Source organism: Acinonyx jubatus, chromosome E2 (assembly GCF_027475565.1).
Source record: "Acinonyx jubatus isolate Ajub_Pintada_27869175 chromosome E2, VMU_Ajub_asm_v1.0, whole genome shotgun sequence".
Taxonomy (NCBI): domain Eukaryota; kingdom Metazoa; phylum Chordata; class Mammalia; order Carnivora; family Felidae; genus Acinonyx; species Acinonyx jubatus.
Window position 1 is genome coordinate 14225027 of NC_069396.1, and position 13058 is coordinate 14238084.

At 37.8% G+C, this 13058-nt stretch overlaps 1 protein-coding gene across 6 annotated transcripts in view; it reads right to left on the bottom strand.

Annotated features, from left to right (window-relative positions):
- PHLPP2 (PH domain and leucine rich repeat protein phosphatase 2) overlaps positions 1 to 13058 on the bottom strand; it is a 78514-nt gene that overhangs the window by 54370 nt on the left and 11086 nt on the right. For 4 of the 6 annotated variants that reach the window (XM_053211109.1, XM_027076132.2, XM_027076133.2 and 1 more), the window contains one exon: positions 5608 to 5741. The exons of 1 other annotated variant lie outside the window; for it this stretch is intronic. In XM_053211109.1, coding sequence (XP_053067084.1) covers positions 5608 to 5741 — 134 coding nt within the window. One more of the 6 variants, XM_053211111.1, reaches the window with a different exon arrangement.

Here is a 13058-nt window from a genome sequence, read left to right on the forward strand (position 1 = left end):
AACTGGAAATACGGTAAGCGTCTATCACCAGTGAAATGGCAATATAAACTACATAAACTATAATACACACATGATATTCAGTGCTATGCAACTTAGAGAAATGTATATAGAAGACAGCTAAAGAGGGGCACCTGGATGGCTCAGTCGGTTAAGCATCCGACTCTTGATTTCAGCTCAGGTCACGATCTCACAGTTTTGTGCGTCTGAGCCTCACGTCGGGCTTTGCATGGATCCTGTGGATCCTGGGACTCTCTCTCTCTCCCTCTCTTCTGCCCCTCCCCTGCTCACTCTCTCTCTCTCTCTCAAAATAAATAAATAAACTTAAAGAAAAAAAAAAAAGAAGAAGAAGAAGACAGCTAAGGAAAGATCCAAAACATATGGTTGGGTAAAAAACCATGAAGACCAGTATCAAATAATACCGTTTATGTAAACAAAATATATTTCTACAAATACCTATTAGATAAGAATATAAGTTAGAAAACCTTGAATACATATACACCAAGTTGATAGCAGTGGTTATCTATTAAGCAGTCAATTGACCTGGGAGGTGTACAAGAGATTGAAACACTATAGATAATGATTACAAGAGATTGTAACACTTAGATAATCAAACTATATCCACCTTTTACTTGTGCAATTAAATTTTTTACAAAGGAAAAATATATGGACACAATGATTATAAATGTGAAATATGTATATAAAATATGACTAGGAAATGTACCATAATAAATGTAATTGTATAAGGATGATGAAATATTTTTTAACATATTACTCCTATAGTTTAACAATCAAGTTTAAAATATGCAGATTAACATGAGACAGTATTTTTTACAATTTAGGACAAAGAATAATTTTAACAATAATACCTGATATTGGCAAAGGGACAAGGAAATGAGTACTCTCAAACACTACTGATGAAAGCATCCATCAGTATCGCCTGTGCAATTTAGGAATAGTCACAATTTTAAATATATATATGTACTGACTCAAAAATTCTACTTGTAGGAATCATGTCCTCCTTCCCCCACCCTAGAGGTCAGCCACTCTCCTAACTTTTATAATAATAATGTCCTTGCTTTCCTTATATTTCTGCCATTTATGTATGTATCCTATACTAGTTATAGCAGGTTATAAACTACTATAACAAACAGCACATAATGGCTCAAGCACAAGAGAAATTTAACTCTCTGTTAGAGTACACACTGTGGGTTTCCAGGGGGTCACCTCTGTCAAGAAACTCAGGCTGAGGGAAGATCTATCACTTTCGACACATGACTTACAATATTACTCTGATGACTGCCATCCCAGCCTATGGGAGAGCAGAAGGACACTGAGAAGCGTGCCTGGGAAGTTTTAGGAATGGTGTGTTGAAGTGGCACAACAATTCCACTCCATACCACTGAAGCAAAGTGTGTCACATGTGCATACCTAGCTGCAAGAAAGGCAGGGAAATGAGGTATAGCTGGGCAGCAATGTGCCCAAATCTAATTCTCTTATTATGGAAGAAAAGAACAGATTTTGATGGACAGACAGTAGTTCTGCCACACATCTCTAAACAACATGGCTCAGTTTTAGCTGTTTTTGAACTTTAAATGAATGGAAACATACCATGTGATTCTTTTGTATCTGGCTTCATTTGTTTGTGCTTATGCTCTTTGGAACAAATGGTCTTAAACAATGTGTGCACAGAATATGGTACAGAAAGAAATGCTCAGGCTGGGACTCATGCTGAGCCACAGAGTCCCCAAACTACCACTTCACTAGCAAATCACATCTTGTAGACTCCCTTTCCTCATACACAGAGTTCATTAACATGCTCTCTTAATTTCTGTGATTGTTCATGCTACCTACTCATCTTTAGTCAATTGTATGATTTCCACAGTTTTTATCATGACTTGCACTGAGCCAGTCATTCCACTAACTCACTTTTCCCCAGAATTCCCTTTCCAGCAAGACTGGTAATGGACATCTGCATAATGGCTGCATAATGGCGAACTGGGTACCTTTTAGACCCGGCAAGCACAGCAACATTAACTGGTTTGAACTTTGGCCCTTATGACCCTGGCCTCATATAACACTGTATTCTAACTAAGCTTACTCCTCAAAGACTCTACACACAAAATATTTAAAGATGACTACTAAGCTATTTGCTTTAAGAGAATATTTCACAGATATCTTTCCTTAACAGTGGTTGTCTCTGGATTCAGGAATGGGAGTAGTTAGAGGAACATGATGAAAGGGAAGCATATTTTTTGTGATGGTTTTAAGATATGTCCACAAATTCTTTGATAGTCCTCACTCCAGAAGTTGGGGCCTAATGTCCCTCTCTATAGGGTGGGCCATATTTGGTGACTCACTTTTAGTAAACAGAAGGTGATGAAAATGTCTGTGACTTATGAGGCTGGGTCATAAAAAACACTGAGGCCTCCCTGTGTGTGTGTAGGTGCATGCGTGCGTGTGTATGTGTGTCTGTGTCTGTCCGTCCATCTATCTGTCTCATCACTGAGGGAAGCTAGCTGCTATGGCATGAAGATACTCAGGCAGCCCTATATAGAGGTCTACAAAGCAAAGAACTGAGATCTCCTGCCAAAAGCTGGTGAGGAACTGAGACCTACCAACAGCCATTTGAATGAGCCAGGCTGGAAGTGATGCTTCAAGCCTCAGTCAAGCTTTTGGATGACTACATCTTTAACCAACAGAGTGACTACAATCTCATGCAACCCCAACCAGAACTAAAGTACTCCTGGATTTCTGACCCACAGAAACTATGTGAGATAATAAATATTTATTCATTTTAAATCATCAAGTTTTTTTTAATAGAACTGGAGAAAGGCATTATTTATTTTATTTTTTAAGTAATCTCTACACCCAACGTGGAGCTTGAACTCATAACTCCAAGATCAAGAGTCACACACACTCTTCTGACTAAGCCAGCCAGGTGCCCCATCCCGTCACTGTTTTTTTGTTTTTGTTTTTGTTTTGTAAGTTTATTTATCTATTTTTGTTCTTTAGTAATCTCTACACTCAATGTGGGGCTTGAATTCACAACTCCAAGATCAAGAGTTCCATGCTTTACTAGGGCACCTGAGTGGCTCAGTCTGTTAAGTGTCCAACTTCAGCTCAGGTCATGATCTCACAGTTCATGAGTTCAAACCCTGCACTGGGCTTTGTGCTGACAGCTCAGAGTCTGCAGCCTGTTTCAGATTCTGTGTCTCTGGCTCTCTCTGCCCCTCCCCCTCATGTGTTCTCTCCTGTCCATCTCTCTGTCTCTCAGAAATAATAAATGAATAAACTTTAAAAAACAAAACAAAACATTTAAGAGTTACATGCTTTACCGACTGAGCCAGCCAGGTGCCTGAGAGGTTACTAAGTTTTGAGGTAAATCATTACATAGACAATAGATAATTAATACACTTACTGATATATATATATATATATTTACTTGTGTATTTTGTGCCATATATATATACTGTCTAATTTCAAATATAGTTAGCTTTAAACACCTCTTTCCCAAACAAAATTTTCTCACTCAAAACATACTAGCTTCTCTAAATTAACAGAGGTCACTTTTGGAAATGTTCTTTGTTAAAGACTCCCCCTCCCCTTAAAAACAGAGTAAGTATGGGGTTGCCTGGGTGGCTCAGTTAGTTGAGTGTCCGACTTCGGCTCAGGTCATGATCTCTCGGTTTGTGGGTTCAGGCCCTGCATCAGGCTCTGTGCTGACAGCTCAGAGCCTGGAGCCTGCTTCCGATTCTTTGTCTCCCTCTCTCTCTGTCCCTCTCCCCCTCACGCTCTTTCTCTTTCTCTCAAAAATAAATAAACGTTAAAAAAAATTTTTTTAAGAAATAAATAAACATTAAAAAAAAAAACAGTAAGCACTAAAAACTGGTACTCTTTTGGACTCTACTAAAAATATCCTCTTAAGGGTATATGCAGACCCTGGGCATGCTATAGTTTATCAGGTGGTGGTAGAAAATTAATGTGTGGATGCCAACAGCTATGCAAATGCAATCTCCATGGCTCAGGAGCCCACTGGCACTTTAAGGCTCAACTTTCACTCCAGAATAAAACATATAATGAAGAATTCACTTTCAACCACAATCACAAAACGAGAATGTTACTGCTCCAAGTTGCTCTTTTTTTTTTTTTTTAACCAAGTTTTATAGGTTTAAACGGGTTGTGTTCCTCAAATTCACCTTAAAGGATTTTAGTACTTAATTTCAACCTAGCAACTATTTTCCTTCCATGAACTAGCAAAGAAGAGAAATTAATGGAAATAAAATAATACCAACTTTTAAGGAACAACATATCACAAAATAGTGTTGTGATGAAAAATTATACATAAAATCTTTGGTGAAGTGCATTTAATAAAGTTGGTTTGTGACAACTTTATTATCTTACAAGGTGAATCTGAGCCCCATGTTGGAGGCAGAGATTACTTAAAAATAAGTAAATACAACAACAAAAAAAGAAAAAAGAAGTATACAGAAATTTAATCAGTAATTTGAGGAATGAGAGCAAGGGATTTTAGTAAACAATTTTGCCTATAGACACAAATCATTTAGTTATTATTTCAATTGTTTGATAAGTGGGTCATATTAATTAAAAATTGTTAGGTGTTAAAAGATTCCGTCACTAGTTGTATGATCTTGAATGAGTAGTTTAACTTCTCTGTCTCAGCTTTCTCATTTGTTAAATAAGATCACAGTTCCTATAGCATAAGGTGTTTCTAATGAGTAAAGTGGGTAATTCACAAGCATAAAAGCACACAGTAAGCACTCAATCAATGGTACTCAGTACCATTAGTATTAGTAGTAGACTATGTATATTTGGAAAGTAATATTCAAAAAGTATTTAATTTTAATAAGTCTAACTTTATTACTGAAGTGACCAGGTGAAAAGTTGATGGGGGTGGGGGGGTGGGGGGAATGCACCAAAAGACAAAGTAAAAAATCCTAGATTTCAAGCCCACTCAATTTAACAATATACAGCTTTGACAGATGGAGTCATCAAATGTTAAGTCATATATAATAACGACCATCTAGCTCTCAACATTCTTGAGCTATCCAGAAGTTCATTGTTTTTATAAGAAACTTGAAAATACAATTGATACTAAAAAGCATGATGTGATGAAGATTCTGCAAAGACATAAAATAATTCTAGTAAGTCAGCAAAAAAACTAGAACAAAAAGAGCAAAAATAAAAAAGGAAAGATATTTTGGCTAATACTTTGAAGTCTTCCCTTAACTACACCCCGCTTTCTTGTTTTTGTTGTTTTTTGTAACCACATTAGTTAATTAGCTTAAACACACCTTTTACAAAAATACTTTTGAAAAGCTGAAGACAAGAGAGGCACAAATGACCAACCTAAAAGTAGTTAACACACTCACAAAGCCAATGATAAGTTCTTACCACCATAGGGGCACCTGAGGGTGGCTCAGTCGATTGAGCATCCAACTCTTGATTTCAGTTCAAGTCATGATGTCACGGTTCATGGGTTAGAGCCCCACATCGGCCTCTGCACTGACAGCATGGAGCCTGCTTGGGATTCTCTCCCCACTCTCTCGCTCAAAATAAATAAATAAACATTAAAAAAACACTTCTTACCACCATAAAATCGAAGCATACAGCCAAGGTCAGGATCTGTTGCCTCCTCCTGTATGCGCACAGGGTCGTCAAATCCCAGCCTGGCTAAGTAATCATAAACAATCTGAAGAGGTCGTTCAGTAGGTTCCAGTCTCCTGCTCACACAATTCAAAACAAAAGTATTTAGTAAGAAATAAAAATGCTTCCTTTAATTTTAAAAATCTTTTAATGTTTTAAATTTTGTTTTACTTCTGTATCAAGATTTTCTTTAATATCATATGATACAACTAATCGAAACAAGAGGTGCTCAAAGGTTTTGACTCAGAAGCCTCCTAAGGTCTTGAGAACCCCAAAGAGCTTCTTTTTACATGGGGTATATCTATTGATATTTACTGAATTAGAAGCTGAAGTTAAGAGTTTCTAAATATTTATTCATTTTTAAAAGTAATAAACCCATTATATGATAATGTAAGTAAAATTTCTTTAAAAATATATTTTCCAAAATCAAACAAATTTAGTGATGAGAATGGCAATTTCAATGGACAGCTAGATTCTCAGATCTGCTTCTACATTTAATCTGTTGTAATAACATGCTGTGTAGCCTCTAGAAAACCTCACTATAACTCATGAGAGACTGTGAGTAAAAAAGAATATTATTAACTTATTATGATTTGAAATAGTTGTGACATCATGTACTTCCTCAAAGAGTCTCAGGGACTCCTACAGGGTGCTTTGAGAACCTGTGGCCCAAATGGTAGTGAAATTATGAGATATAAAAGATCACACTTGGCCATAAGTGATTTCATATAAATTACACACATAGTCAGAGACATAGTCTTTGAGTTGCCTACTATGTCTCAGGTACTATGTATTTCCACTGGCTTCAGAGATGATTTCTTCCACAAGAATTAGAAGTCAACAGCCCAATAATTCCCCAGAAATCATTCTACTATGTGGTCCCAACTGAACGCTAAAGTAAAGTCAGAATGTCTAGTAATTATTTGTGGCCTCTGGTGACACTGCATATTTTAGATCATACAGACCTAAAGCACTTCAAAATATTTAAAAACCAAAAATGTTCAATGTGAATTTTGATAGAAAGGGCTACATCAGTAATAACAACAAGAGAGTCCTTTTACAATTGTTTCATTAGAAAGCAGTTATAGAGGCACCTGTGTGGCTCAGTCAGTTGAGCGTCTGACTCTTGGTTTCAGCTCAGGTCATGATCTCATGGTTCATCAGACTGAGCCCTGTGTCTATCTGGACTCTGTGCTGACTGTGCAGAGCCTGCTTGGGATTCTCTCTCTCTCTCCCTCTGCCCTTCCCCCACTCATGCTCACACACGCTCTCTCTCTCTCTCTCTCAAAATAAATAAATACACTTAGAACTTAGGAAGGAAGGAAGGAAGGAAGGAAGGAAGGAAGGAAGGAAGGAAGGAAGGAAGGAAGGAAGGAAGGAAGGAAATAGTTATAAATACAGTGACTAATAGCCTAAGATCCCAAAGTCAGACTGACTGGGTTTGAGTCTCAGTTTTGCTCTTGGACAAATTTAGTTAACCTCAGTCTTAAATTCCTCATCATATATAATGGGAATTACAGTAGTACCTACCTCACATAGTTGTTCCTAAATTTATTTACTTACAAGATATTCTACAGTAAGGAAAGTGTTTAGCAAAATAGCTCGCATTAATGTTCAATAACATATTGACAACAATTCTTAGGATTGGATTCAAATTTTAATTAGAATAAAAATAGAATTATCTCCCCTGTCTGAAACAACAACCAAAAAACAAGTATAGGAAAACATGTGTGTGTTCAAAGGTCATGAGGAGCATTCGTCTTTATGTCTTAAAAGGATTCTATTTAGAAAAGTTAAGGGGCACCTGAGTGGCTCAGTCAGTAGAGCATGCAACTCTTGATCTCGGGGTTGTAAATTCAAGCCCCGTGTTGGGTGTAGAGATTACTAAAAAATAAAATCTTTAAAAAAAAAAGAAAAAGAAAAAGAAAAGAAAACTTAAGAATTGTATTAATTAGGGGCGCCTGGGTGGCTCAGTCGGTTAAGCGTCTGACTTCGGCTCAGGTCATGATCTCACGGCTGGTGAGTTCAAGCCCCGCATCAGGCTCTGTGCTGACAGCTCAGAGCCTGGAGCCTGTTTCAGATTCTGTGTCTCCCTCTCTCTCTCTGACCCTCCCCCGTTCATCCTCTGTCTCTCTCTGTCTCAAAAGTAAATAAACGTTAAAAAAAAAAAAATTAAAAAAAAAAAAAGAATTGTATTAATTAGAAGAAACATGATACACTCCCATCACTGCAAAAAGATACAAAGGACATCTATGTTTTATGGTTAAAGAAGGAGAAAATACTGTTGGGAGTAAGATTTAGGTCAAAATAACATAAAATACTAATAGTACCAAGCTGAATGTAAACAACAACCAGAATTGTAGAGGCTGCTTTTAGGTAACAGGCTTGAGCAACAGAAACTTGAGCAAGGCTTTAGGGCCCCAGGTGACTACGGACACAGAATTGATGCAAAAAGGCTCATTAAGCATACACCCTAACCAACCAATGGGTCACTTACAACCAGGCACAGTTCTTAAGATTACCAAAAAAGGGAAAATTCCATATGTCCCTGTATTCCCTCATCCCACCCTGTAACTATAGCCCCTCACCACTCCCTCGTGGCGGACAGTTTTTCCTTTGCTGTCCTGACCGCTGCTCCCTTACGGTGTAGTCAACAAACTTTTACCTCTTTTGTTTTGCCTTCGGTGAATTCTTTCACCGCCGGTACCTCTGGCCCTCATCCAACCCCATCCAATTGGAACATTCCACAAAAACAATAATTTAGGAATGGAAATCATCCTGATGAGCACAAAAACACAAAAATAAAACGACCACCTGGCCCCTCCTGACTGCACAGTGCAGACTTTTATCCATAAACTCAGAACTACTACAGGAGGAATGACCAAAGAACTAAAACCCTCAATGATAACTAAATACTGAATTTAAGAGAAATAGAACATAAACTTATCAGAATAAAAACGTCAGTTACAACTAATCTCCAGTCAAAATAAAAATTCACAAAGGGGTATGGCAATATTAGCCATTTTCCCAGTATAATGGTAGAATTCTTCTAAGGAGGATGTGTTTTAAGAGGGACTTCTAATTAGCTATATCCTGGAGGGGTTAACTAGCCATGTAATCTGAACACTAAAGGATTAACTTGGGCATAACAAGGGTATAACAAGCTATCTCTATCTTCCAGTGTCAAGAAGGATTAGACTTACTCTGGATCACTCCAAAGAATAGGACTAGGAACAAGGAGAAGTTACACAGGTAAGCCTGGATCAAAAATGAGGAAGAACTTTAATAATGAGAGATACCAATAGTGAAACACACTGCCTCTCAAAATAGCTCATGGAGAGCTAGAGAGCCATCTGTCACAGATAATTTAGATAAGAGTCTCCTAAAAGAATCAAGTGGGGCCAGATGATCTTTAGTCTTTTAGAACCCGAGTCTGTGAGGTACCAAGACACCTTCCTAATATAATGCAAATTCTACCTGAATCCTGCTATTATTTCCAGATACAGAGCTCAATGTACTTAAGTATCATAATTCCATATAATGATCGCATAGCCAGGACCAAGAAATAATACTTTCAGGCTAAATCTACTAGCTCAATTTTTCAATTTCTGTCTAGAAAACCAAGAGAAATGGTAACATCCTAATTCTGACATATTTTACACGATCAAATTTCCTTCCTAAAAAGGCTCTGTAGATTTTTAAACCCTCTATATACATTTCCACCTAAGGAAAGTATTTTCCTTGGTAGGAGGGAAAAAAAATCAAGAGAATCTCAACATCTGCTCTTATTAACTTAGCATAAATGAGTAAACAAGAAGTATTTTAAGAACTGCAAAAACAACTAAAATGAGGGACTAATTCCATTTACTCATTAAACTCATCTGCTTAAGAAAGTAGAGAGTATGATGGGAGGGAAATGTGTAATATGCTTACTGATCAATTTTGTGTTTCAAAGTTCCAAAACTTGAACAGGTTGGTACTTAGCTATTTGTTAAATCTCTCACAAATCAAAGGAAAATTATATACTGCTAAATCAGGTGTAGGAGAGAGTAATATTGGCAGTGAAAGGTTCTGTTCAGCATTTGAAATACTTCGGCTTCTGCTTTAAGGAAAGACAGTAAGACTAAGTTTTAGTTTGCTTCTAAGGCTCTAGGAGCTACTATGGTTCTTGTAAATCTGAATATATGTGATTATTTCTCTCCAAACCACCCAACTAATACCACAATGCTATCAACAGACATTTACAGCTCTTAGCCAGGAGTAGCAGCCAACAGTTATTCTAAACGGTGCCCATAGGTAAGACACATGTAAGAGAAGAGAACGCTTCATTCCATGTATCAATCATTTCACAAGGATTCTAGTTAATAGTAGGAGGCAAAAGTACACATTATTAAAATATAATACAGGGAATAAAACATTTTATCAAAAACCTTAACAAAGCACAGCAGCATTCTCTACCTCAAATTGAGATTAAAACTCAATCTCTGGCCACCTATAAAGGTAAAATCTGTAAATGTTAAGATCAACAATACAGATAATACAAACAACAACAATACTTGCCCGAATGTCTACTCCATGCCTGACACTATGCTGTAAGTGTTTAACATTTTACGAAGCTAACACATTACAAAGCCTAGCTTTTTTTCGGTAAACCACACTATTTTATATAGTTAAAATAACTTACGCAGAAGAGAGCTCAAAACACTTCATATGTTAATGTATACAAAAAACTTCAAAAGTTATGTTTGAAAATAATTGTATTCTATCAGTCTAATCCACCATCATTTGAAAGATACACTATTTTGTGTGAATCGTTATATAATACAGAATCTTACACTAACTAGTCTTTGTCTATGATTCCTGAGGGGAGATTCTAAAGCCTTGGAATTTCCTGAATAATAGAGGTGTCTTGTCATTCATGAGCCCCTGGCATTACCTCTAACAGATGAGATGACTCAAGATGGGGGCTGGTCACGATAAAGACCAACCAAGTGAAGAGAAGGTTGGGGTTTGGAGCCAGCCTGACTATGGGGAAGGAAGAGAGGGCTAGAGACTGAATGCCAAGCATGTGGTCAATGAATCAATCAAGCCTACCCAAGAAATGCCAATATAATCTGTACCGAAGTTCCATGGACCTTCCTGGTGGGTGAACAAACTCATGTGCTGAGAGGGTGACACGGGGAGAGGGCATGGAAGTTCTACATTCATGACCCACTCAGACCTCACTCTATGTATCGCCTCATTTGGTTAGTCTTAATTTGTATCCTTTAGACTAAAACTAATCATAAGTACAGTTCTTGAGTCTGACTCATTCTAGTGAATTAGTGAACCTAAAAGGATCATGGGAACCCCCAAATTTGTATCCAACCTGGTCAGAAGTGTAGCTAGAATCTGAAGGGCAGTCTTGTTGGGGACCATGCCCTTTAACTTGTGTAGTCTGTGAAAAGTCTGGGTAGTTAGTATCAGAATTGTATTTCAGAAAACCAGATGGTATTGCAATAACCATTAAGAAACAAAAAACAAACTGCCAATTAAACGACAACCCATCAAAAACCATAAAATACAAGCTGATTTCAGAAGTACTAAGATGTAAAAAACAGGGGTGGCTGGGTGGCTCAGTTGGTTGAGCGTCTGACTTCAACTCCGGTCATGATCTCGCGGTTAGTGAGTTCAAGCCTGGCATCGGGCTCGCTGCTGTCACAACAAAGCCCACTTCAGATCCTCTGCCCCACTCTCTCTCTGCCCCTCCCCCGCTTGCACTCTTTCTCTTGAAAATAAACATTAAAGAAACATGTAAAAACAAAATTAACAAAAACTATTTACTTAGTGTATAATACATTATTTTTAAGTTTTAAAATAGCACAGAAATATGAAGCACAAAACAAAATTAATCTCTTTTTCCTTCCTCAATGGTAATCAGTTCAGTATGCATCCTAAAACAGGATTGTTCACTCTACTTTTATAACATCAAAATATGGTAAAGATTTTAGTGACCTGCATGAAGTCACTCAGCAAGTCAATGACAGAAAGGTAATTAGAATGCAGTATCCCAAAACCCAAGGGTATTTTCTGTTATAAACACCTTACTGTCTCCAAGCTTATCTTAAGAGATAGTCTATCAAACACAGAAATCTTACTCATTTTGATGACTAAGAATAAAAGTAAATATATGACCATGAGCCAAGGGGCACTTCACTTTGTCACGTATGATGTCGTTATAACTTTTCAGGCAGAAGGCAATGATTATACTAAACTTCACTAGTGAGTCAGTAATCACTTAAACAGTTCAATTGAAAAAAGACAAACCAGGGCGCCTGGGTGGCTCAGCTGGTTGAGTGTCCGACTCTTGATTTTGGCAGCTCAGGTCATGATCTCACTGTTTGTGGGATCTCCACGTCGGATTCCACACTGTCAGCATGGGATTCTCTCTCTCCCCCTCTATCTGACCCTCCCCAAATCATGTGTGCTCTCTCTCAAAATAAATAAATAAACAAACAAACAAATAAATAAATAAATAAGGGCACCTGGGTGGTGCAGTCAGTCAAGCTCCTGATCTCAGCTCAGGTTATAATCTCACAGTTCGTGGGTGCAGGCCCCACATTGGGCTCAGCGTTGATGGTACAGAGGCTGCTTGGGATTCTGTCTCTCCCCTCTGTCCCTCTCCTGCCTTGCACACATGTGCATTCTCTCTCTCAAAATAAATAAACTTTAAAAAAATAAATAAATAATTTTTTTAAAAGACAAACCAAACATTATCATGTAAGAGCAATGGACTGGGACACCAGGTGGTGGTGGGAATGTGCTATCAACTGACCCTCTCCAGGCCTCTGTTTCACATTTATGAAACAAAGAGAAATGGTCTCGGTTATTCCCACTGGCAAGTTACTGGCCTTTCAGGCAAGGCCATTTTTTGTTGTACAAGTCTATCCCACACATTGAGGACATTAAGCCTCTCTGGCCCTTGCCCCCTACATGCTGGTAACTCTCTCTATTGGATGTGACAACCAGCAAACCCTGCCCCAATGGAAAGGGCATGGGGTCATTAAGTTTGGAAAACTTTCTTTCCCTAGTAGATGATCTCTTTCAGTTTCCTCAAAGTACTACAATTCTATAAATAAATAATCCTCAGTCTCACTGAAGTGACAAGTCCATGACTGAAAAAGAGTATGGAAAGAAAAAGTCATGGGTGACTTAGAAAAAACTTACGAGGTAATTTTCGTCCCAGTAATCCCATTTCTAGCACGGAGCCCAGGGAGAGCAACAATATAGCGATTCATGAGCTAAGATTCAGTCATCACAACACCACTTTGAAGAGTTGAGTGATTTGAAACAACCCAAATAGGTAACACTGCGGACTTACTGGGTGCCAGACATCAAGGTAAGCACTTTACTTC